Source organism: Notamacropus eugenii, chromosome 3 (genome assembly GCF_028372415.1).
Source record: "Notamacropus eugenii isolate mMacEug1 chromosome 3, mMacEug1.pri_v2, whole genome shotgun sequence".
Classification (NCBI taxonomy): domain Eukaryota; kingdom Metazoa; phylum Chordata; class Mammalia; order Diprotodontia; family Macropodidae; genus Notamacropus; species Notamacropus eugenii.
This window is the reverse complement of record NC_092874.1, coordinates 50,266,900-50,293,770: the sequence shown is the minus strand read 5'-3', so window position 1 is coordinate 50,293,770 and position 26,871 is coordinate 50,266,900. Positions and strand designations below refer to the sequence as shown.

Genomic DNA, 26,871 nt, shown 5'->3' with positions numbered 1-26,871 from the left:
GCGCTGGTGGACAGCGGGATGGGCCTGTGACAGGTGTCCGGGGACGGCCCTGCGCAGCTATGTCCTGAAGGTGCCACGAGTGCCAGCTGTGAAATCCTGCAGGGAAGGGGGGCGTGTGTTCAGGAGAGGGGTGACCTCTCTTCTCGCTCTTGACGTTTGCAGTTCTTTGTGGTGGGAAGGGGGCTAGCGGCCTTGAGGTGAACGGAGGCTTCAGGGAGGATCGCTCGGCATGTTCCACAGTTGCGGGACAAACTTGGCTCAACAGTGATGTGTTTGGGTTAAAGCGAGCAGACATTTTCATCACTTTAATTTTATTTTTTAACGTGACTTTAAATTGCTTTTCAGAATGGTTGGATCAGATCACAGCTTCTCCAAGGAGCCGTTACAACACTGGTTATTTCTATCTTTTGTTCTCTATGCTGGAGATACTTTAGCTGTATCGTACCTGTGGTTGTAAGAATCACTGACCTTGTACTTTAAGGTTTTCAAAGCACTTTACACGTTTGATCTTCACCATCCTGTGGGTGCTATTTTTATTTCATAGATAAGGAAACCCACCCAGAAGTTAAGTGATTTGCTCCTGTTCCTACAGCTAGTAAGTGTTTGAGGCAAAATTTTCACTGTGGATTATTACATAACGGATTTACACTAAACATATTATTGGGAGAAGTGACTTGGTGGTGTAGAAAATAACCTGGAGTCAAGAGAGACGGAGGTGTGAATCTTGCCTCTGTCACTTAGTAGCTGCTGTCCATGGACAATCACTTCTCCTCTTCTGCAAAGTGTGGGGGTAGGGAGGATAGTGCCTTTCTTATGGTTTTGTAAGCGTCAAATTAATTAATCCATCCAATGTTTTTTGTAAACTTTAAAGTGCTACAAAAGTATCAGCTATTATTGTAGACAAGATGCAAGTTATAATAATCTCTTTTAAAAAAACATTTCTGAGAATATTTATTGCTCTAAAATGCCTTTGGGCTTTTTTGGATCATATTCAGACCATCTTTATTAAAGATAAGTTTTAGTATTTCATGACTTAAGAGTTTTAAACTGTCATATTAAAGATAATTACTAGTATTTAAGTACTGAAAGGATTCGTGATATGGATATACCTGTCATTGATTTGAAATCTCCCTTCCTCCTCTTCTATTTGAGTTGCTGTGGCCTAACCAAATAGTCAGCACCTGGTAGCCCAACCTGCTTCTGCTGTGCCTTTTCAAACTTAACTAGGCAGGTCCTCCAATAAGGAACCATGTCCATACTTTTTTAGCCTTTTCTAAGTCCTGCCAAATTTGCTGGCATAGCTTTCCAGTGTCACTACCGGTATTGTACCTGCCCATATGATTGGCTGTTCTTTCAAACTGGCCTCCCCCGAGTGAATTCAACAACAGAACCAAGTTTTATCTATAGACAAATTGGTGTTAATGGTTAAGATTTTAGTGAGTACAGCTTTCACTGAGTCTTCACATTAATACATCTGGGCTCACTTTATTTAGAGTCAAGGCTTGAGTGACTGAATTTATTCAGTTGGGTTTTTTAAGTGCTGGGAGTGAAGAGAACATTCTTAGAAGCCTCTTTATTGCTGCTTCAGTTGCTGCATTCCGAGTTCCTGAGTAGAATGTTTGATGTTTGTGTACAAGTTGAGGGAGCAAGGAGGCTATACCTTCAAAAAACCAATCAAAGAAGATGTGGTTTAGTGAAAGATTGCTGGATTGGGAGCCAGGGACTCGGGATTGGTCAGTCCAGGACACCTTTAATGTCCATGTGACCTTAAGAGAGATATTTTTATTCTCTCTTGTCTGAAGTCCCCTTACCTGTAAAATAAGAGAGGGGAGTTGATTTTTTTGACCTTCAAGGCCATTTATAATTCTAAAGCTTTGATGACATTATCTGATTTTACAAAAATCCTGGTTTGACTTTTAACCTGGAATTTTCTCTACCTTCAATCCAGGTATCATTCTTGAACTGAAAATAAAACCATTCTGAAACAACATAGCTTATTGTTTGGACAGTGATACAGTGTATCATTTTTTTCACAAGGTTCAGAGACTGACAGCATTATAAAGATCATGCAGTCCATACCCCGATCCCAAACCCCACAGATAAGAAACAGAGGTGAGAGAAGTTCAGTGACCTACTCAGGGTCACCCAGGATCAGAGAGGAAACTTGAACCCAGGACTCTTTTCACAAAACTAGAATTATAAATCTTCTGGGTTTTTAAAATTTTGTCTTTGACAATTCTGCATGAGAAAGGTCAGAACCCCTATTCCTCCTACCTGATTCTGCTTAGAGAAGCTGCAGAAGCATGCTGAACAGAGCAGGGTTTAAATGGGAGGAGGGGGCCAGTGTTTGTAGTAGCTGATCTCTAAGGTATCTTGCTTATTATCTGGGTGCCTACAGGAAAGTCACTTAATCACTTTAAGCCTTAGGTTTCTTATATTTAAAGTCTAGATAATAACATTTCTGCTGCTCTCCCTCATGGAGTTGTAAGGACAGGAAACCCTGTATAAATCATAAATTCCTACTATTAGGAATTTAACCTTTCTTTTAGAAGAAAATACTGATATTGCCACGTGGAATTGAAATCTTTTTTTTAATTGTGAAAGACTTTTTTTTTTTGAGAGACTTTTTTTGAGAAAGACTTTTGAAAAGTAATTTTCTGACACTAGTGGTACTTAGGTTGAAAAGAGCAAAAAATGTACTTTATTTTCTAAAATCAATTATTTTTAATTGGGCCCTTTGTCTAGAGCCCTAGAAATAAAAAATTTCTTATTAACCTCCAAAAGCAAACAGTTATAACCACATTTTACTCCCTAAACATAGTTATCTTATTTTTATTGATGTCTTTTGGTTTTATATTCCTTTCTAAATCTGTATTTGCCTTGGACCTGTTAGACAATCATTTGTAATAATTATTTTAAAAGAAAGAGAAAGAAAGGCAGTTCTGCAAAACCAACAATCCCTCTTAATTCTAGTGCATTCTCTCTGTTGATTATTTCTCATTTTGGTTTGTATATAGCTTGTTTGTACATATTTATTTGCATATTATTTACCTGATTAGATTGTGAGCTACTTGAGGGCAGGAAGTATCTTTTGTCGTTCTTTATATCTCCACTGCTTAGCACTCTTAGCACCACTGGCACATGGTAGCCATTTAATAAATGTTTATTGACTGACATATGGTATATGCAGTATTCCACACCAAGAGTCCCTTACCTCTTCAAAGAAAGGAAGTAAATATATTTTCTCAATTATTATCTCTCCTCCAGTCTCCCATTATTTTGTATTTATTTTGTCTATCCTACACTGTCCTTAAGGTCAGGGGTGGTTTCATTTTCTTTTAGTATCTCTTGTACAGTGCTATAGCAGTTATTTAATAATGGCTTAATTGATTGATTCTCCAGGGCCAAGTTTGGTCATAATTACTAATATTCAGTTTATTTTTTGTTTTGTTTTGTTTTTCCATCTTCGTTATCATTTATTTCTTTTTTCTAGAACTGTGCTAGCATCATTCTTGATGGTATTATAGAGATGTATTGTTGAGAAAGGCAAAACAAACTGCCCATGCTGCAGAACTAAATGGTTAATTTCTTTTCCTGTCAAAACTATTGCATTATTTTTTCAAAGTAAAAATATTTGCAACTTCATATAAAAAGAGAGCATTATGGTATTTGTGAGCAGAACCAAGTAAAGGTCGGTTTTGTTAAAATCAGCAGTAAATTATTACTGGTGCAAATGCATACTCTGTATTTCATAAAATTCTATTAATTCTCCAGCAAAATCCCACAAACCACAGCAGTACACTAATGTACAGAATTTTATATAACTGACAGTACCTTTTTTCTTAGGAAAAAAATCAATACAGTAACATTAAAACTAAGCTAACATTCTTTTTTGGCGGCCTCATGCTTTTTTGCTTGAATGGTAAGACTGTTAGTCTTTTTTACTAAATGTTCAGCAATAAACAAAATAGTTTTGGCCGGAAATGTCCAGTATCACATTAATACTACATGAAAAGCAGTGAAAAAAATTATATTGGTAATTAAGCTGCTCAGTCCCACAAATTCTCAAGTATTGAGCTTATGAGTAAGGAAAAAAATTATGATTTCTGGACCTTGGAAATTAAAGCTACATTATTCTAATGTGAAGAAAGTAACTTTCTTTCAGCATTGTTTTATGCTTGTTTACAAGTACTGAGTCTTATTCAGTTCTTTTTTTTAAAGGTTTCTTTTTTCCCCTTAAATAATATTTTTCCTCAATTACATGTAAAGATAGTTTTCAACATATCTTTTATAAAATTTTGAGTTCCAAATTTTTCTTTCTTCCTTTCCTCTCCCCTCCCCAAGAGAGCAAACAATCTGATATACGTTATACGTGTATAATCCTGTTCAACATTTCCACATTAGTCATGTTGTGGAAGAAGAATCAGAACAAAAGGGAAAAACCACAAGAAAGAAAAAAACAAAAATAAAGTGAAAACAGTATGCTTTCACAGTGTTCTCCTGGTTCTCACTTTACTCAGCATCAGTTCATGTCAAGTCTTTCCAGGTTTTTCTTAAATCTTCTTGCTCATCATTTCTTATAGCACAGTAGACTTCATAGTTCTTTCTCGCATCATGGATAGCATTTTCCATCACAAGGCTTTTGGAATTGTCTTAGATCATTGTATTGTTGAGAAGAGCTAAGTCTCTCATAGTTAATCATCGCACAATGTTGCTGTGTACGATGTTCTCCCAGTTCTGCTCATTTCACTCGGTATCAGTTCATGTGAGTCTTTCCAGGTTTTTCTTAAATCCACATGCTTATCATTTCTTATAGCACAATAGTATTCCATTACATTCACATACCACAACTTGTTCGCCACTCCCCAGTTGATGGGCATCCCCTCAATTTCTAATTCTTTACCACCACAAAAAGAACTGTTATAAATATTTTTGCATGTGTCTGTCCTTTTCCCATTTTTATGATATCTTTGGGATACAGACTTAGTAAGTGGTATTGCTAGATCAAAGGGTATGCAGAGTTTGATTGCTCTTTGGACATAATTCCAAATACCTCTCCAGAATGGTTAGATCAGTTCACAACTCTGCCAACAATGCATTAGTATTCCAATTTTCCCACAATTTCTCCAACTCCAATTTACCATTTTCTGTTTCTGCCATATTAACCAATCTGATGGGTGTGAGGTGGTACCTCAGAGTTGTTTTAATTTGCATTTCTCTAATCAATAATAATTTAGAGCATTTTTTTCCATATGATTATGGATAGCTTTAATTTATTCCTCTGAAAACTGCATGGTCATATCCTTTGACTTGTAATTTTATAAATCTGTGAGCCTTATTAAGTTCTTCAATTTGAATCAGTTCATTGCCAATAGCAAGGGAAAAATGTGTACAATTTATACCTGTTCTTCATGGCATTGGAACTTTGTTGGAAAACTATATAAATCTCAAAGGATGAAACTAAGTGAAGGGATAGAATAAGAGGAGAGACTGGAAAGTGGGCTATTTAAATCTTCTTATAGAAGAAGCTCTTAAAGAAGGAACTAGGAATCCAGGAAGGCAAGAAGAACTGAGCAGATAGAAGTGATCTGTTAAAGAGAGGCAGCATGATACAACTGAAGAAGTCTGGATTTGGAGTCAGATGACCTGGCCTCACATGGCAGCTGAGCTACAACTACTCAGGTGACTGTGGGCAAGGAATTTAATCTTTCTGGGTCTCCTCTGTACAGTGAGGAGATTAAATCAGATGACTTTACAGCTGTAGATCTGTCATCCCATAGGAAAGTCAGAATGCAATCCAATAAGGATAGAGTTAACAAGGAGGGTTCCTGTATATGTTAACAATCCCAGTGAAACTGAAAGTTGGATAGTAGAACATTCGAAACAGGAAGTGAACAAGGAATGTATTTGAAGACGAAAGAGTCACAGGGAAAGAGTACGTTATTCCATGAAGCAAAAATCCTTTTTAAAGTTAATGAAATAAAAATAGACTCTTCAAAATATTGTATATATTAAAACAAAACATTATTTTTCTGTTACGCTCTGTCTGCATTTCAGTAGAAATACATGTAATTACATTTTATCTCAAAATGCACAATATGTGAAAAACTCAAATTTATTCTCTTGCCATGAATCATCAGCTATAAGGAATTTCCTTGTTCATTTTATATACTAGTAAAATTCAGTTTAAATTTTCATACCATTAAAGCACCTTATGAAAAGTTAATTTTATTTAAACTTTATTTGCAAATTATAGTTCGCTTCTATTAATTCTGAACTTTTCATGATAGTGTAGTGGAAAAAACACTGGACTTAGAGACAGAAGACTTGGGTTTGAGTTTTGTATTTGCTACCTTATTAACTGTATGACTGAACAAATCAGTTACCTTTCTAAGTTTCCGCTTTCGTATCTATAATAAGGAGAAAAAAGTGCTTTCTGAAGTGTGGAGTGTTATATAATTAAACCATCACTACCAACTGTAGCATTGTGCTGTATTGTGCTCCCCTGCTCAGAGTTAGGGAACCTACAGTCTCAGTGCCACATGTGGCCCTCTAAATCCTCAAGCGTGACCCTTTGATGGAATTCACTTCCCTGGTATCATGTTCTAAATTTATAAAATGGATTAAGGGTTGGATTTAAGGTCCCTTCCAACTCTGAAAGTCTGTATATGAAATGCTACAGTAATTGTCAGATACAGAGAGCACTGAGATAGGTTTCGGGGACTTGAATTCTGGTCCATATTTTTTATGGTTTAATGATCATGGACCCTTTGAAGACCTCTAGTGAAAGGGAATCCACTACCTAAGAGCTACCCCATTCTACTTGGGGGCAGGTAAATTATTAGGATGTTGTTCCTCACAGCAATCCTAAATTTGCCTCTTTGCAACCTCTCCTCATAGTTATTTTACTTGGCTCTGAGATCATTCTCATGAATATATCCTGTTTGCATGTAGTTGATAGTATTGTGTGTCTCATTAGAATATGAGCTCCATGAAGGCACGATCACTTAACTGTGGACTTCAGCTGCTCCGGCTTTTAGAGGCTGGATTGTACAGTGGACAGGTACTGGACTTGGAAGTCAGAGAGGCCTTTGTTCTAATCTCAACTATGATACTTTTGTCCATGGGCAAATTACTTAACCATTTTTGGTCTCATTGTACCCATGCATAAATTGGGGTGATAATAGAGACCAGGCTCAGAGGGTTGCAGTGGAACTTGAATGAGATGAATAGATTGCAAATTTTATATATTTTATATTTAGAAAGATCACTTTGATAGTTGAGTGGAGGGTGGACTGGAGTGTGAGGCAAGATGAGGCAGGGAGATGAACCAGAAGGCTGTTAACACTAATCTAGGCATGAAGTGGTAAAGGTTAGGACCCAGGGTGGTGGCAGTGTCCGAAGAAAGAGGAGAGTTTATATATAGAAAGAGACATTGTGAAGGTAGAATTGACAGGACTTACCTACAGATTAAATATGAGAAGGTGAAAGAGAAGTCACCGATGACACCTAGGTTGTGACACTGCCACTACCCTCTTCCTCCTCCTTTGCCTCTTCCACTCTTACCCCCCTTTTACTTCTTGGTGTTTCAGTGATAGATATTTCCAAAACAGGTCCATCCACTTCTCTTCTTATGTGACTCCATGTTGTCTTGACCTTATATGGAGGCTTGAGGATCTCTGGATGCCGTGGTGTGTTCATTGATCGTCACTAGTTCTCAGTACATGACTCTGTTCATTGCTTTTAGGTTTGCCCATTGTTACTTTTTTGGAGACTATGATGTTACACAAATCAAAGCTGTATATCACCAGAATAATATTAATGTCAAAAATGTAAGCCTTTTTTCCCCAGAGAATGGCTTAGAATCATTAAAAAAAATGTCACCCAGTTTCCCAAAAGCATTTTAGCCCAAGATCTGAATTTGAATCCTACCTCAGATACTTATTAGCAATTTTCTCATCCATGAAATGGGGATGATAATGGCAGTGCACTTACAGGATTGTTGTAAACATTAAAAGAAATAGTCAACCTAAGGTGTTCTGCCAACCTTAGGGTTGGCTTCTTGTTAAAACTGGCTTTGTTTAATTTCCTGGCTATCTCACCAGGTTCCTGATGCCACCCTGACTAGAAACCAAGACCTGGCCCACTTAATGCTTCTAAAAGGGGAACCTGTGGGCCATCCTTGCATTGTTAACTTCTTTTGCCTTCTGGATTAATTTGTAGTGAGAATGTTAAAAATGGTATTTTGTTCCTTCAGTTCCATTTGTTAGTCATCGAACAAAGATCTCACAACCTTTCAGTCACCCTTGAAACTTGACTGCCCCTCACTTCCCATACCAGTCAGTTCCTCAGTCTTGCGAGTTCTCCACAGAGTCTTTCTCATCAGTCTCCTTTCTACATAGGGAGCCACCACCCGTGTTCAGGTCCTCATAGTTTCTATCATGGAGTATTTCAATAGCCTTCCCATCGGTCTTGTTGCCCCAAGTCCTTCCCCTCTCTAATCCATCATCTGCACAGACATCAGGGATGTTCCTGAAATGTAGGTCTAATTATTGTCCTTCCTCTATTTTAAAATACCTCACTATTGCCTCTACTATCAAATGTAAATTCTTCTGCTAGGTATTTAAAATTCTGTGTTACCTGGCTCCAACCCTCATTTCCAGACTTATTGTATATTATATCACTTGATACGTGCTACATTTTAGCCAAAATGGCCTCCTTGCTGTGGGAAATCCCATCTCCTATGTCTGTGCCTCTGCACTGGCTGAGCTGCCTCTGCACTGGCTGAGCTGCCTCACTTGACCTTGCCAAATCCCTAACTTCTTCTGGACCTTATGCTCAAGTGCCATGTCCTACATGAAGCCTTTCCTGTTCCCTCAAACTGTTCCTCTCTTACCCTCCGCTCCAAAAGTACATTTACTTTATGAACATTTGGTATTTGTGTGCATTTTTCAAAAATGTGATTCTTAGCACCCTTGGCCCCCTTTCTATTACTTTTGAAGCAGAAGTGGTATTAGGTAGGACTGGAACCATTTTATATTTTTCTTTGTTTTATTAATTGCTATGACTGAAGAATTAATCTCCAAGTGGCTAGCTACTGGTGATGAACTTCTCTTTACGTCACTAGTTGGACCTTGTAAAGTAGACACATCTTGTTGCTGGGCCACTCAAATCCTTCTTTGTAGGGCCTGAAGGCTGCTACGGGCCTGCTGAGCCTGATCTCTGCTTTCTTAGCCTTCAAGAACCTAGGATTACATGCTCAACTGAGTTAATCTGTCCTAATGTCCAAATGACCTTGAGAATATTTCTGAGTATGAACACAGACAGGTATCAATAATGTATTTATCCTTATTGTGAGGTTTTCTTGTTTCATTATTCTGAGGGCTCTTTTAAAGATATGCATAACTATCTTATGATAGTGCCACAGTTGGCTACTTTTTTGAGATTAAATATTGAATGGGCCAAATGGGTCAAATGAAGTTTAGACTAGTTCAACAACATACAAGTGAGGTAACTGGTCTTGCACCTGTTCCTTTGAGCTACTTTTAGGATTTTTTTTTTGAAGTTTAGTGTGATTGATAAGAAGTGACATGTATTCTTGTACCTGACTGGCCCGCCTTCCATGAAAAGGTCTTTTCAGTTGTCCAAAGGGGCAACTTTTTCTTGATCCTTTCAGAAGGGCCTCTTTTCCACTCCATGTATGTCCAAGGTGAATTTGTAGCCATTCGGTTCCACCTTCCTCTAACACTTGAAGTAAGCCCTTCTGATGCACTCTTTTAGGATGCAAAGAGGTCCTCTTATCTTTTCATTTCTCTTACATCTCCTCTCTTCTCTGAGGCTGCAGGGCAGGATTGTTCTTTAACCTGAGTCCCAGCTTCAGGGATAACCAAGAGGGAGGACAGAACTTTTAACTCCCAACAACTTGTGACTCAGAGTGAGCAAGGCAAGACCTCACTAAACATATAATTATTTTGAAATTTGTATTCTGACTTAAATTTGGATTCTTAACTGCACTGTCCTGAAAGAAAAGGTGGTCTGGATCAGAGGATAGTTTTTATAAGTTGTAAGCTACTAGAAGCACTCTTGCCCTGTAACCTTTTTTTTTCATTAGTTTGGCTCATCACTGCTTCTTTCAGATTTCATGCTACTATCATTTTTCCTTATTTACTGGGGTCCCCAAATCCCCAGCCCTCAGACAGCTAGAAAAGTACAGGTTTCCTTCACCTTACTCAGTTCCATAGTAAGAACATGTCGACCTTTTAAGTATCTAAAGAGAATTTCCTGTGAAGCACTACAGTCCATCTCATCTTCCTCTAGTATTCTGTCCTCACAGGTAGAAAAAAGATTGGAATTCTCATAGGCTTCTTCCCAGAATATCTGCTTACTCTCCTAAGGCCCTTTCTGCTTAAAATTCTTTTTTGAATTGGGCTTTTCCATTCATTCATTTCTGATTCTATGGCCATAGAATCAGTTGGCCATAGCTGCCCAGAATAAATGTGTGGAATCTGCTTGGCTAGTTCTTCATATGCTCAGAAATTATCCTTCTGTGCCAGTGCCTATGTCATGGGAAAGCCGGTGATACTAGCCCTCCATCCCCAAAATCCATAGTTTTCTTAGAAAGAAATGCTCTACTTTGTCTAGGCTCCACATCAGTCTCCTCTCGTTTCTTGCCCCTCTTGTCTGGAACTTCACATTCTCTGACTGCTGCCTAGCTTCCTTTGAGCCTTTGTAGGCCCTCTCCAGTGCCCCTCCCTTCTGTGGCCAGACTTTGTCTATCCTTGCCCTGGCACTGTGGTCTCTGACCAGACTTTGCCACTTTCTGCTCTTGTTTGGCACCCCCCCACACTCAGCCTTGAGTTTCCATTCTCTCTCTCCAATATCTTCCCAAAGCTTGCTCACCTTCATTCTCCTTTCCCCTGACTTGTCACTGCTGTCTACAAACATGCCTTAACTTTCATTTCACACTTCCCTTCCTTCCTTTCTTCCCCGACCCCTTTCAGTGTCAGGCTCCAAGAAAAAGGTATCTTCATTTTCTGCCTCTGCTTCTTCACTCCCTTTACTGAAACTGCCCTTTCAAAAAGTCACCAGTGGCAGTTTAACTTAAATCAGATGTCCTTTTTCAGTCCTCAACCTTCTGTACCTCTTTACAGCTACTGCTCTTCACAAAAAAAAATTTTTTAATGTAGTTTTAAAATTGACCTACCTTTTACTTGAGGGGTAGTGTGGCATAGTAGATAGGGCACTAGATTTAGGTACCCTAAAGGAAGAGGTCTTGAAGAAGAGTATTTCGAAAAGCCTTTGCATTTGAGTCTGTGCTCTCCCCTTTTCTTACTCCTGTTCTTTATTAGCTCTGTCCTCTTGTGCAGTATTAATTTTTATTATTTTCTGTCCTTTCTTGTCCCCCAAGCTTTCCATTACTCTACTGTCATCCCCTCACTTTCTTGGACCTTGAAGCTAGTCTTATTTATAGGCCTCAACTCCCTGTGATTATGAGATTCTCCCAGGACACTACCATGGAGTTAACTTTAGAAACTGCATACCTAACGTATAGCAGCCACAAGGGTTGCAGGGATGGTGGTGGTAGCAGGATAGCTGCCCCTCGGAAACCTCTATGCCATCTTCCCATGATTTCTTCATTTGTAGATTTGATCTGTATACCTCCTATGCTTTCATCCCAACCATTTATTTTTTTAAACAATGTTAAATAGCATGGGGCCAATCACAGACCCCTGGATGCTCTACTGTGGACCTTTTTCTAGGCTGATAGCCATTCAGCCAGTTGTGAAATCTGTCAGAGGTTCTTAACCTTTTTTGTATCTTGAGCCCCCTGACAGTCTGGTGAAACCTACATATCTTTTCAAAATAATGTTTTTAAATGCATACAAGAAAATACAAAGGATTACAAGAAAATCAATTACATTGAAATACACCATTCAAAATATTTACAAAACAAATTCTTTGACTGCAGATTAAGAACCCTTGGTGTAAATGTACTCTTATTTAGCTCATTTCTTTCCATTTTGTCTACAAGAAGGCATGAAAGATATCCAAGGTCTCACCTCAGAGATCATTCTTCTCGATATTTAGACAGAAATATCTCCATTCCCTCTTAAAGTATTCAGAGTTGAAATCTTAGGGACAGAAATTTTCTTGCCATGAGTCCCAATTTTGCCCAAAGCTAGTCAGACAAAGAAAACAAGTTTAAATTTGTAAAAGAAATTATTCTCAAGTAAAAAGGACTTCTATACAGGGATTTGTAAAACCTCATGATTAGTGTGCCTGAGCCCTAAAAGGGAAATCAGTCAGAAAAAAAGATTGTCCATAAGGCAGGCTGAAGCCACACTTAGGCTTTCATCTTACCTTCTAAGGTAAGTAATTCCCCTTTAACTATTTCATTTCTTTTCAAATGATGATGAAGTTCTTACAAGAAAAAGGTAACCTTTTCCACACTGAGTCAGACCTGTGTTCCAAATAGCCGCGGAATTTTGACAAAGGCATCATAGGCCATGTCCTAGAAGGTCATGATCATCTCATATGACATCATCTAATTTACCAAGGACATGTCCTAAAAATCCAATTTCATCACTTCAGGGATCTGTAATTTTGTTGGTGATGATACTCTCTCATGGACACACATCAAATCCCCAGCCCCTGCTTTCCCTCTTCCTCTTCATATCTTAGGAGAAACTCTTTTGTGTTGCTGTGGGACAAAACTTGCTCTTCCTCCTGGTAACTTTGTGGTGGGCCGTTGGGGTCATGGGGCCATTCTTAAAGCATTTCCAGGTTGCTGAAAAACTTGAGGCCTTCAGAAATCCATGGTCACTTATATGCAAAGCTCAACATTTCTTCTAATTTTAGTATCCTCTTAAATAGTCATTTGCACTGAAGATGTTTCAACATAAAATTTTAAAATCCTTGATTTAAATACCTTCAGTTGCAGTCATTGTGTGAAAGTAAGGTATGCCTAGAGATGCTACAGCAGTACTTAACTGGAGAAGAACTGCAAAATTTATTTTTGTGAAGTCAGTTCCTGCAGTTATATTATAATTTCAGCTGTGTTATCTCTGCTTCAGGTGACGTTTTCGTTGGTAATGCCTCCTCTAACATTTTCTCTTCGAGTTTTTGTGTCTGTGTGTAATAGTTAATGATCCATAGTTACATGTATCTGGGAAGTATGAAAGGAACTTTGCAGCTAAATCCCTTTATAAAGAGAATTGGTTCCTAAACTTGTTTCGTAAGTCATCTCTTCTGTGTCTTCAGTTTTCCTAAAGTGGGGCCTGGAGCTTGAGTTATATATAACCCTGTCCATTTATGTCCTTGTTACCACTCTTGAAACCCTGAGTTTAGCCATCATTTGAATACTTCACCCTCACAAGGGAATAAGATGGAATGGTTTCAATAACAAGTCATACTTTTCCCTGGCTCTCTTTTGGGGAGCTTAACAATTGGTGAAATGTTCTTTGTTAGTTAGCTGCTTTCTCTGGATTTCCCTCTTCCGGGGCTGTTCTTTCTCATTTTACCACTAGATCATCTTCTGCCTCCTGCTTGCTAAGCATGGGTATACCCCAAGGCATACTTATTATATCTACTAAGTCTTGTTGATGAATTGATTGGTCTTTAAAGCCTGCTTATGGTGTAACTTCTAGGCACCTTTTGCATTTTCCTTACATGATTCATTTTTGCCAAACTCATGTATGTACTTTTTCCCTGAACCTCTGCGACTCTGCTTTTGCACAGGCCTAGTCATACAATACTTGCTGATTCCTCTCTGATGCTTAGAATCCTTAACTTCCCCAAGGTATAGCTTAGGCACCACCTCCTACAAAAAGGAAGGTTTTCTTGATTCCTCGAATCTTAGCATTCTCTCCCTTCTCAAATTAGTTTGTATACATATTAAGCTTCTTGAGAACAGGGAATATTTTTCATTTTTTTCTTGGTGTCCTCCATCCCCATCCCATGTCCATGTGCCTTGGACATAGTAGATACCTAAGTGCTTGTCGAGTCGAATTATATATTGAATTATTTTAAAATGTAGTGTTGATTTTGTGCTTTGACTTAATAGATTTTAAAAGTATGCTTCCCAAAATTTTATCCTTGAGTGGGCCTACATTAAATTGCAACACTACATTATAACATATGCTTATTAAGCTCCTACTGTGTACAGATCACTGTGCTAGTTATTGAGTGTAGTGTGAAATCTTTGACTGTCAAAAATTTATTATTTATTATTTCATTTTATTTGTAATTGATTAAGCTTATGTTGAAATTCATTCAGAATATATATTTTTAATTTTGTAGCATTTTAATATCTTAATATCATTATTTTGATCCTTTAAGAAGTGAGTCAGAAGCTTTTATATGATAGAACTTATTGGCAATAAAATAGGAAATTTTCCAAATTAATTCTTTTTTTTTTTTTTTTTAATGTAGCTTGCCCAGTATCAGCTAAAGAAAGCTCGGGCTGAGGCACAGAATTCTTCCAAACAGCAGAAAGGGAAGAAAAAGCCATCAGCTAAAAAATGTGAAGAATCTTCACATACTTCTAGTATTGATCAGTCACAGAGTGATGAGTTGTACATGACTAGTTCTCAGAGAGGAGCATCAGTGACTCCTGATATAACGAGAACTTTACATACTGGAGAAATAATCAAACCTGACCAGTCCTACACTATTGAAGTAAGTATCCAGATTGAAAAAGATTTTTGAATGAAACTTTTGTAATGATAACAACAGTAACATCCCTTATTCATTTTGGTACCATTTAATATTTTCTTTATTTCTTTAATTTCACAAGTGGTCATACTTAAAAATGAGTGTCCTTCTTTGTAAAATACAAACACACATTGGATTTTTTTTCTTTTCAACTTTTATTGATGTTTTTTTGTTTTTATTACATAACATTCATTTTTCAGATAAGCTAAATACACAGATATTCTTTTGTTGAAAATAGCTACAAAGCAACTAATGGTGGAAAATGAAGTTTTTTTAAAAAGTAGTTCAAGATCGTAAATATAATAGAAAACCAGTAAAGTTGTTTGCATCTATAAAGTTGCTTGTAGATTTTTTGTATTTTACAATAGGAGATGGATGGAGTTAGAAATAATTATTTCAATATGATAAAATGTTTTTTAATCAATATGTTTTTTAAAAGGAATAATAGTGTTTCTTTTGCTTGGAAAAGAAAGAAATGCAATTTTATAAGGTGGGAAGGGGAGTTTTTGAGGGCAGAAGATTCAGAGAATTCAAGTTCAAATTCTAGCTCTGTGAGCTAGGGTAAGTCACTTAACTTGTCTGAGCTTCCACTTTCTTATCTTTAAAATTAAGAGCTTAATAACCCTGATAATCTGTAAGGTCACTTTCACCTCTGAATTCCTTGCTTCTTTGATCCCGTTTGGATATTCATATTTCTTACGTAAGCAATACCTGTACTTTCTTTTAAAAATGTTTTGCTTTTTACTATGAAAAGTTATCAGCAAGCATTTAAATATGCAAATGAGAACAAAAAAGTTGATTATACACAAAGCCTTGAACTCTTGTTATGTACATTGTTTTTTAAAGAGATATATTAAATTCATATATAAAATGATAACAAAATCATTCTGTGACTCTTTCTGAACTGTTTTTGGTCTTTTTCTGTGTTAATGTACTTTTCATCTGACTACTTTTGGGAAATGCGTCTGGTCCTCATTGAAACAGTCATCATAAAAATAAATGGCCCAATTCTGGTTGGTTCCCTTTTTATCTGCTTATTCAAGGACATTATAGGCTAGTGGTTACTTAGAATGGAAAGGAAGACACCTAAGTAGTTTTATACAGAGTTGGCATCATATTTTCCCATCTGGGTGTAGCATGAGGCTTGTTGTCAGGGTCATGTACCTACTACACTTACCTCAACTGTGGACAAATAGTGTTTAGACCTGACGTCTTTTTCAAATTAGTCTGAGAGATACAAATTTATAACTCATTTATCTATATTAGATCCATTGGAGAAATTAAATTTCTTAAGTTGGCGTTTTATTAACTTGATAAAATTGTAACATCTTTTTACATTTAAGTAGCAATTGAACTAATTTTGCAATAATTTGGATTGCTTAATAGCCTTAATAAGGTTTAAAAAAACAAAATTCAATAGCTAACTAATTAGCATTTTCATTAAATGAAATAGCATATTTCCTTTCACCCATTGTCATATTTTGAGTATGTTTGTAGTGTAGCTACAAAAACTTGCGTGTGAGAAGAATTTTCCTTGTTCCACTTTTCAGTATCTGGAGCAAAGGCTCTCAAACTTTGTGTTGTCTCAGAGTGCTCTCTAGGCCAGAAGAAATACCCAGTACTTATTAAGTATTTGTATTGCGTATTAAGTACTTAGTTCCAAACAACTTCATAAGTATTCCTATCCTAACAACTTAGTAATAACTATTTGAAAAAATAATGCACATAAAGTGAAAAAAAAATTTTTTTTGTTTTATTCTTAAATTACCATAGTTACTTCAAAGTGGGATGTGTATACTTTTTAGGCACAATTTCTTAAACACTGGAATTAGATTTAACACCACCATCCTCATTTCCTGTGGTGTTTGTGTCCATGTTTCCCTCAGAATTTTAAAATTTCACCGGGTTGCTATGGTGTCAGCAAAATTTGAGAATCAGGTATCTAGGGTGTTATCTTTGGAGGTAAAACAGAACACCAACACTGACTTCTTCCAGGATGTATGGTATCAAAGGAGTTATATTTTCCTCCTAATTCAGAGGATAATCGGGGGAATTTTAGTCTGGAAAGCAGAATACTGTAACAAGAGAAAAAAAGAGAGAGGGCACAGGGTGAGCTGAATATGAAGGGGTGATATCTAAAAAAGAAAATTCAGAGTTGAGAGGAATGTACTGGGAAAAAGAGAAAGGGAGAACTACAGTATAGTAAATCATCTCACATAAAAGAGACAAGAAAGAACTTTTACAATGGAGGGGATGAGGGGGAAGGTGAGAGGGAATAAGTGAGCCTTACTTTCATCGGATTTGGCTTCAGGAAGGAATAATATACATGCTCAGATGGGTATGGAAGTTTATCTTACCATATAGTAAAGTAGGGGGGAAGGAGAGAAGGGAGGGGTATAATAGAAGGGTTTGCAGACTAGGGAAAGTGAAAATCAGAAGCAAACACTTTGGTAGAGGGACAGGTGAAGGGAGAGAATAGAATAAATGGAGGGCAGGACAGGATAGAGGGAAATAGTTAGTCTTTTACTACATGACTGTCATGGAAATATTTTGTATGACTACACATATGTAACCTTTATCGAATTGCTTACCTTCTCAATGAAGGTGGATAGGGATGAGAGATGGGAGAGAATGTAGAACTCAAATCTTTAAAAAGAGTGTTAAAAATTGTTTTTGCATGCAATTAGGAAATAAGATATATGGGCAATGGGGTATAGAAATTTATCTTGCCCTACAGGAAAATAGAAGGGAAGGGGATAAAGGAGGAAGTGCTGAGAGAAGGGCAGGTAGATTGGAGGAGAGGGTAATCAGATTACATGCTGTCTTGGAGTTGGGGGAGGGTAGAGATGGAGAGAAAATTTGAAATTCAAAATTTTGTGGAAGTGAATGGTGACAAATGAAAATAATTTTTTTTTTAAAAACAGGATGCTTCTTTTAATCCTTAAGGAGTTTAAAAGTCCATTACTATATATATATATGCCAGCCTTCTCCACAAAAACCTCTTTATACTAACCAGCCCATCCTGCATATGACATTCCCATGTGTGCTTGCCATCGAAGTAAAACCCAATTCAAAGTGCCATTTTCACAGTCTTGTGGTTGGTAGTACAAGTATTATTGTCTTCATTTTTACATACGAGGAAACTGAGGTTCTGAGACACAGAGCCAGAGGCTTGAACCAGTGGTTTGAACCCTCAGTACTTTTATTCCAATACCAGTGATTTTTCCAATAGATTCTCCTTTGTCAAAGGACCGAATACTAGCCACCAATGACAGTGTGCTAAGCCTCGATGTCAGTTCCAAAAAAAGAGTTAGAAAAAATATTTTTGAACAGTAGCATTGTAGTTGGAATAATTGTATCCTCCCAAGATGACTCCTTGAAGCCTCATTTGGAAATTTAAATTTATGCTAATTCAAAAATGAAATTGTTCTTTTATAATCCCACCTCATACATATTGATAGGAAAAGGTAACAGTTTAGTCAAGCAAGGTCTTGCAACTGAACACCCCTCCCCCCAAAAAAATCCAAGGTCTTTTTCAGGATATGGGATTTTTATGAAGGTACTGGGAATTTTCTCCTGAACAGTTTGAAGCTCTCCTGTTTCCTCCAGAAGCCCAGAGCCAGGGCCTTTTTACCTAGGCACCCTATAGAACCAGCATTTTACTGTCCTGCAGTTTTGTTGTAAAAAATGCATCAGCTGCTGCTCTTTTAGGTTTCTAGTATTATCTGCCAAGCCAAGGGACGGGATGTTGCTGCTTGGGGAAAAAAAAGATCGTCCAACCCCTTTAGGGTATTTATCAGGTCTCTAGTTTGTGCTTCTTTTAGAAACCTCCCCCGGGCAGAGTAAGAAGCTGAGACTTTGAGAGGTTTAGTCATTTACCCAGAGAACAGCCACAAGTCAGGCCTTCGAGGAAGCAGGTACTGGAGATACAGATCTGAGTTAAAAGAAAGACCATCCCTGCCCTCATTGAGGGGCTGCATAGCACCAAACAAAAGGGAAGTGAAAAGTGAGGAGGGAGGGTGGGAATAATGGTGAGAGAGTCAGGAGCAGAGCCAGAAAGGGAATGGAGGTGGGCTGGCCCAGGCCCTCTCCAATATGGAGATCCAGGGGGATAAGGAAGCTGGCATGACCCCATGGTGTTTCAGGAGAAGTAGAGCCCAGGTGCCCAGGGAAGTTCTAGAGAAAATCAGAAGCAGAGCTGGGAGTCATGTCTTTTTACTATTTGTTAGGAGAGGCTTGAAAACCCAGGGTTATGTGTTCATTTGAATGTGGGGGACTCTTAAATGCATGTATAAGTGTTCAAAGTATAAATGAAAAAGCACCAGGCTTAGAATTAGGAGATCTGAGTTCTAGTCTCAGCTCTGACCCTTGGTGGATAGGCAGCCTCTGCTTTTTTAAAAGAGGGATAATCCTGAGGGCATTGGACTAGAGGGTCTCTAAGGGCTCACCTATCTCTGCGTTTATGGTCCTGCGATTTTGCCACAGTTGTTTTGAGAGAAAAGTTAATGTTATGTTCTAAACTTTTAAAAACTCCAAGCAAATCAGAGGAGTTGTTATTATAGTTGCAGATACAGAACTGAAAAAATACTCCTTATTTCTGCTTTCTGGCAGCACACTGACAGGTTTTTGTTTTTTTTTTTTACATCTTTTTTTTTTACATTTTTTAACATCTCTAAATTCTAAAGATCCCATGATAATATTTTCATATTACAAGTTCAAACTAAAGACCTTCAACCTATTTCTAGTGTCTCTTGGAGATTCACCAACACAATAAAAGCTTACTTAGGGGCAGCTAGGTGGTGCAATGGATAGAGCACCAGTGCAGGAGTCAAGAGGACCTGAGTTCAAATCTCACCTCAGACACTTGACACTCACTAGCTGTGTGACCTTGGGTAAGTCACGTAACCCCAGTTGCCTCATCCTGGGTCATCTCCAGTCATCCTGATGAATATCCGGTCACTGGATTCAGATGGCTCTGGAGGAGAAGTGAGGCTGATGACCTGCCCAACCCTCCCTCATTGAAAACAAAGTCAAGTGCAAGTCATGTCATTATTTCTCTGATGACATGGTCTTCTTCGGCAACGAAGGACGAACACACACGCAAAAGCTTACTTACACTAACCAGTTTTAGAGTAAATTTCCAAAGTGCATTTCTTCCCACAGTCTCATAAAGTAGGTTGTATTGTACAAAATGTTGTTATCTCCCTCTTTCAGATGAGGAAACTGAGGCTTATAGAGCTGAAGGTGCTTGCCCAGCTAATCAGTGGTAGAAGTGGGACTTACTTTTCCACCATACTTTGCTATGAAATTATTTTGAATAATAACTAATACTTAGGTGACACTTTTAGCTTTGCTAAGTACTACACATACATCTCATTTAATCCAGACTCTAGAATACTTTGAAAGAGATGTAGAATTAGCAGATGACTCTTGAAGGGCCAGAAATGATTTAGTCCTATCTGAGGGCTCGGTAGGTTGAGAGATATAGATAGTGTGTGGCAGAGCGCTTTCAGTAGATCATGGTTTGTGTTTCCTCTCCCCTTCTGTGATGTTTTGTAGGCTTCTCAACTTTTCTGCGTCCAAAACAGAACTTGTCTTTCCTTGCCCACCTCCACCTACCCCCTTTTTCTCTATAGGACACCACTCCCTTTCTAGTCACATGTATTTGAGACTTTAATTTCCCTTAATCAACAGGTATTTATTAAGCATGAACTATTGTGCCAAATGCTGGGGACATAAAGGAAAAGGAAAAATAATCAGTTCCTTCCAGGAACTAATATTCACACATCTAATTAGGGCAGAGTGTTTTCAGTTCTACCTTTCTAACTTTTTGTCTCACTGGTGCCTTAGTGAGGGATTAGCTCTAAAGTATAGAAACAAATAAGGATATCTATGATTGTGGAAGGAAGGAGAATCAGTGTGGATGCCCAGAAGACTCATCAGTCAAGTTCAGTTTTACGCTGAAGACTTCTCGATTATGTTCCTAATTTGAAACCAAGTTTTTGAGGTTTACGTCAACCCCTGCCCCTGCTGACCCTCATCCATGTTTCCCCCTTCTGGCTTATAGATTTCCTCCAATAATAAGTATAAGAATAATAGCTAGCATGTATACAGCACTGTAAGGTTTGCCAAGTGCTTTATAAATATTATCCCACAGCAGCCCTGGGAGATGAGGAAAATGAAGCAGACCAGAGGTTAAGTGACTTGCCAAGGGATTCAGCAGTCTTATCTACTGCTCCACCTAGCGCAGGTGAAGAAAATATAAGTATATTCTCTTAAAATCAGCACTCTCCCCATTCTTTTCCTTTTGAATAAGATGCGTGCTTCCAGAAAGTATTCTAGATCTAAGTCTTATCTCCCCTCACTGGCAATTATGAAGTCAAATTTACCTTCTGACATTGGGGTCACTAGTCAGTTTTGCTTGTCACCCACACTTTGTATGCCATTGTGTACTTGTTGCAGCTTTTGGAGCTATCAATTTTATTTCTGGCTTCTTTCTTACACCTTGGCTGTTGTGAATGTGTAGGTGCCACTACTGTTGTTCCATTCTGTGTCAAGCTTGACTTTCCCTTTCCCTTCTCGTTTTAAACACTCACCTTAAAAGCAGCCGTGACACTGTGGATAGTGTTGGATGTGGATGAAGTCTGGAAGACCTAAGTTCAAATTCTGCCCCAAACAAGCCACTTAATCTTATTTACCTCAGTTTCTCTATGTATGTAAAAAGGAGATGATAATAGAGTGTTTTGAGAATAAAACTGATGTTATATAATGCCTTACAATTATTTTCCAGTTTTATTCTGAAAAACTAGAAAATAATTGTAAGGCATTATATAACATCAGTTTTATTAGTATGCCCTTTGGATTACATTTGTCCAGCTACTGGCAAATCTATTCTTTTTAGCCATTATTATGCATACTGCTTCACTGTCCAGGTGCCATTTTTATTATGTAAGCTGTGGCCCATAAATTCAAATTCATTTATTGGATGCCAACTAAAGCTCTTGCCTTTGATGAATAGCATTTATGAAATTACCACCCATACTGCAGAGTCTTTCATTTGTGCAGGACTTTCAAACTTTAGTAATTCTTTATAGATTCCTTCTGAAAGTATCACTTATATTTAGATGAATCCCAGAAGTGGTTAGTTGTTCAATCATTTAGTCATGTCCAACTTTTTGTGACCCCCATATAAGGCTTTCGTGGCAAAGATACCGGAGTGGTTTGCCATTTCCTTCTCCAGTAGATTAAGACACATAGAGGTTAAGTGACTTGCCCAGGGTCACTCAGCCAGTGAGTATCTGAGGCCAGATTTTAACTTAGGGTTTCCTGACTCCAGCCCCAGTGCTCTATCCACTGAACTACCTAGCTGCCTCCATAAAATGGGTATTTTGTCTATATGTATACGTATGAACATAAACTTGATGTGCCTATGTGATAGACATGCATGTATGTGTCTATATGCATACACATGTGTATTTGTTCAGTTGTTTTCAGTCATAGCCCACTCTTCGTGACCTCACTTGGGGTTTTCTTGGTAAAGATCCTAGAGTGGTTCACCATTTCCTTGTCTAGCTCATTTTACAGATGAGAAACTGAGGCAAACACAGGGTTAAGTGACTTTCCCAGGGTCACTTAGCTAGGAAGTGCCTGAGATTGGATTTGAAGCCAGGATGAGCAGTGTTTCTGACTCCAGGCCCCATGCTCTATCCACTGCACCACCAAGCTTCCCTATACTGAAGTGGTAGTGGTAGTCGTTCAAGTTAGGCTTGACAAGTTTTAAATTGTTGTAAGTTACATCCTGTATACTTGCCTGTCTCCGTATCAGTCAGTCAGTCAATGATTCATCAAGTATTTATTAAATGCCTACAGCGTGCTTGGTGCTTGGAACAGAAATAGAAAGAATGAAGCAATCTCTACTCTTAAGGAGCTTATATTCTGACGGGGAGACAACAAGAATATGTACAAACATTTAGAATAAACGTAAGGAAAATGAATGCAAGTTAGTTAAATACAAAGTAATTTGAGAAGACAGCGGTTGGAGAGATCAAAAAAGGCTTCCTGCAGAAGATGCTGCTTTATATGTGTGTTAAAGAAATGAAGGGATTCTCTTAGGCCACAGTGAGGAGGGACAATGCATCGTAGGCCTGTGGGAGGGCCAGGGCCCAGGCTGCAAGACAAGAATCAGCAGCGTAAAGAAGGTTCTGGGAGACCAGAGAGACAGGCGGGGCCAGTTAAAAAGAAAGGAGCTTTAAAAGCTAAACAGAGCTCTTCCATATTATCTGACAGGCAAAAACCAATGAATCTAGGTGAAAAGTAGTGAGGGCCTGAATTAAGGTGGAGGCTGTGTGAGTCTCGAGAAAGGGTTGTATGCTAAGATGTGTAACTAGAAACAGAAATATTTGGCCACTGATAGGAAATGTGGGGTAGGAGAGATTAAGGAGTCAAGTATAGTGCCAAAGTTACAAACCTGGAAGGCTAGAAAGGCGGTGAGCACACTTGCAGGAGGAATGAGTCTCCACCACTCCTCTCTCTTCTTTCACTCACCCTGGTTGTTTTCCTGGAGGCTTCTATGGCTCTGCAAGTTATTTTGTTTCAGGGGGAAACAGATGAAATACTGTTCTGGGAGCAACTGATGCCCGATAATAACAAAGTGGTAGGAAAACGTGAAGTTTCTGGGCATCTGCGTGGAGAAGAGCAGCGTCTGGGATCGCCCCAAGGAGGGAGCAAGGGAGATGGGGACTGAGAAACTGGCTGCAGAGCAGAGGGAGGGAGAGCTACAGGAGGGGGGAGCAGGGAGCCATGCAGTGACGGGAAGGAATGGAGGTGCCGGGAGGAGCCCCGGGCAGAAGTGGACCTGGGGATTTGGGTGGTAGGGTGCCTTAGCTCGGGCACTCTCAGCACTGGTAATGGAAAGATGAACAATGAGACACCACCAAGTGCAGACAAGGGCTGCAAGTTTTAGCAACCTTCAGTTCCTTCTTTGGGGATGGATACCATTTTTCATCATAAGACCTTTCTAGGTGTCTTGAATCATCGTATTACTGAGAATGGCAAAGTCCTTCACAGCTGATCATCTTAGAATATTACTGTTACTTTGTACACTGTACGTTTCATTTTGCATCAGCTCGTGGAAGTCCAGGTTTTTCTGATAGCACAGGCAGGATAAATATTTTAATAGACTAAGATGAAGGGCATTTTATAAATGTTTGTTGAATGAATAAGCATCTTTTTTAAAAAAAATTAGCTCATTTCAAAATTCCCTTCAACTCTAAATTTCTGTAGTTCTTCCTGTCAAAGTAGTGAGATTTCTGTGAAAGCAGCTTTCTAAGTTTCCTTTAGGTAAAGATCAGTAGAATGTGATTTATTTTTTAATCTATACAATGTACACTAATCCTTTGTTCAATTGGATGGTATAGAACACTGTCCTAGGCATTGTAAATGGAAGTAATCTATGGTATTATATATTTAATAAAAACCTTTTTGTTGTTAAGTCATTTCAGTCACATCCAGCTCTTCACGTTCCCGTTTTGGGTTTTCCTGGCAGAAGTGCTGGAGGGGTTTGCCATTTCCTTCTCCAGCTCGTTTTACAGCTGAGGAAATGGAGGCAAACAGATTGAGTGACTTGTCCAGGATCATGCAGCTAGTATGTGTCTGAGGCCAGGTTTGAATTCAGGAAGATGACTCTTCCAGACTCCAGGTCAAGGCCTCTAGCCTAGCTGCCCTTCGTGAAAATACCTCATGATAAGTCTCGAACATCTCACCATGTTGAAAGACATTCGTAATTTTCAGATCAGGTTATGAGAATTTAAAACACTTGACTTGTTTTTAGAGATTTTTAAACTTTCTACGTGTTAATTATAGTAAAGTATAAAAATAGTAAACACATTATAACATTTTTGTTTGTTTTAATTTTAGATGGAAAGTGAAATTTCAACTACTACGGATGATTATAGTTCAGAGGTAAGATTAAATGATCTTGGTGTTTCAGATATCAAAAAGTTGAACTAAGAGTTTTAAATATTTCTAGTGGCTCAAACCCTTCCCCCACTTTATTTTTAAAGTATATCATAAGATGATAAATTTAAAAAAACATTTTAAATTATTTTATCTTATGGTCTCTCTTGAAATTGTTAAAGTAGTAAATCTATTTGACTCGTTTCAGTCTTATTCACTTAGACCTTCCGTTATTGTTTCTGTATTTTCCATTTATGTGGTTGTGTGTGTATGTATGTACGTACCAACATGTATGTATACACACGTCTGCATATACACATATATATCTCCTATTATTGTATTCCTAGTATAAGTGACAACTGAAAGATTGCTACATGTACATGAAGTAGAATATGCTCTGTAATTCTCTCTTAATATTTAATGTCTACTTGAATTCTTGTTAATTATGTTAATTTTTTATTTTGAAAAAGTGTTGAGATATGGTTACTCTTTTTAGATAGTAAAGCTGATCTAGAAATTGCATAATTGTAAGAAATATCTTGTTTCTACATCAGTGACATGTAAACATACATCATTTTGTGATTTCATTTACATTTCTTTGATTTTATTATTTTCTTTGGCCCAGAGACATAGAAAATAGTATTTTTTATCTGAATGGTTCAGCCCTTCAATTTAGATCCATTGACCTAAACACTTAAGAATATTCATTTCCTTCAGTGTTTAATTAAAAAAGCATCATGGTGTTACTTTGGGAAGAAAAATCAACCACTTTAAATTAATTGTAGGCTGTAAGGGGAATGAAAATTTAAGTTTTTAAGAATTTTGTTTGTATAGAAGCATTTATTTAGTATTTGAGCTGAGATATGAAATGATGAGAACATGATTAAAAAGTGCTAATTTTTTTTTTTTGCTTAAAAAATACTTATAGAAAGGGAAATTAGTACTGGAAAATCTGGATATTTATTTGCAAATTTGTCCTTGATTTGCATACTGTAGGACCAGTGAAGTGCTGCTAAAAATTTATCATCATCCTAACAGAGAGAAGAGTTAAACAAAACCCCTCAAGACAAATTTGAATTTTTAAATGCAAAAACAAAAAATGTAGTAATGGGGACTTTATAGATTTGGTATGAAAAAATATCTTGGTCCTCTTACTAACAACTTGTGAGGCAATCTTTATCTTGGCTCCTTTGAGAAATTTTCTGCATTCTTATTGTGTACAGAAAACATGCTACAGAAAATGATAACAGTATTTTAAATCATTTGGTGTTGCTTGAAGTGAATGAAAACAGAAGTTTAAGGAATTTTTATGACCTTGATCTCATCAAAAAGAAGTAGGGATCAGCTCCATCTGAGAGTGATAAGAAAGAAAGGTTGAGCTAGAGAAAGGGACAAGGTTTGGGAAGGATAATATGGAGTTAATAAAATAAGAGATATAAGAATTCCTCTTAGCAACGAAGACCTATCTATAATTAGATAGTAGGGACCCCCTTGAAATTCTTAAGCAGACAAGTATCATAGTGTGAAATTACATCCTTGGATAACAAATCTTATTTCTTTTGGTATTTTGAAGTTAATCATTTTTTGCCTGCATAAATGAACCTCATTTGGAACTTCTTTGAGATTCAGCCAAACCGCATTAAGTCCACCTATGCCAGATCAGGTCATTGTTGCTCACTGCCCAAGTTAGAGCAGCAGAAACACCTAATGTGATCTTTTCAGACAAAATCCTTTTTATCATTGTGGTCATGACAAGCACCCACAAACACAAGGATTTCTCTACGAAGGGGACTTCATGTAAATCTATGACTGTCTACTATGGACTGCTTGGGTGTTTTTCCTGTGCTTCAGATTTAAGATGAAAGTCCAACACTGCCCTCCGTATCTGCATTGCCCTTCGGTTCTCTTCTGTTTATTTTTTAAATTATTCATCCACCTTTTTTTCCTTTGCTTTTTCTTCTTTTAGAGATCACTATCACCACCTCTCCAAAATGCCCCAGCAAAAAAGCTGCCTTCCTCCCTTATAATAAGAAAAGTGTAGTCACACAAAGCAGATCCACACATTGATCACGTGGCACTCTTTTAAAAGCTAGAAATAGCTGTTCTGTCCATCAGTCCCCACCCCAGATTTTTCTGCCCTGTTCTCATCCTTTTCTTTCCATGTGTCCTCATGTTTTCCCCCAAACTCTTCCTTCCTAACTTTCC

At 37.8% G+C, this 26,871-nt stretch overlaps 1 protein-coding gene and 1 long non-coding RNA gene across 5 annotated transcripts in view; one reads left to right on the top strand and one right to left on the bottom strand.

Moving 5' to 3' along the window:
- Positions 1-26,871, bottom strand: part of LOC140530919 (uncharacterized) — a 949,813-nt gene that overhangs the window by 152,576 nt on the left and 770,366 nt on the right. The window lies entirely within an intron of this gene.
- LOC140531017 (A-kinase anchor protein 9-like) overlaps positions 1-26,871 on the top strand; it is a 92,767-nt gene that overhangs the window by 1,113 nt on the left and 64,783 nt on the right. The window contains exons 3-4 of the mRNA XM_072650219.1: positions 14,431-14,676; positions 24,628-24,672. Of these exons, the coding sequence (XP_072506320.1) occupies positions 14,431-14,676; positions 24,628-24,672 (291 nt within the window). The remainder of the gene's footprint in view (positions 1-14,430; positions 14,677-24,627; positions 24,673-26,871) is intronic.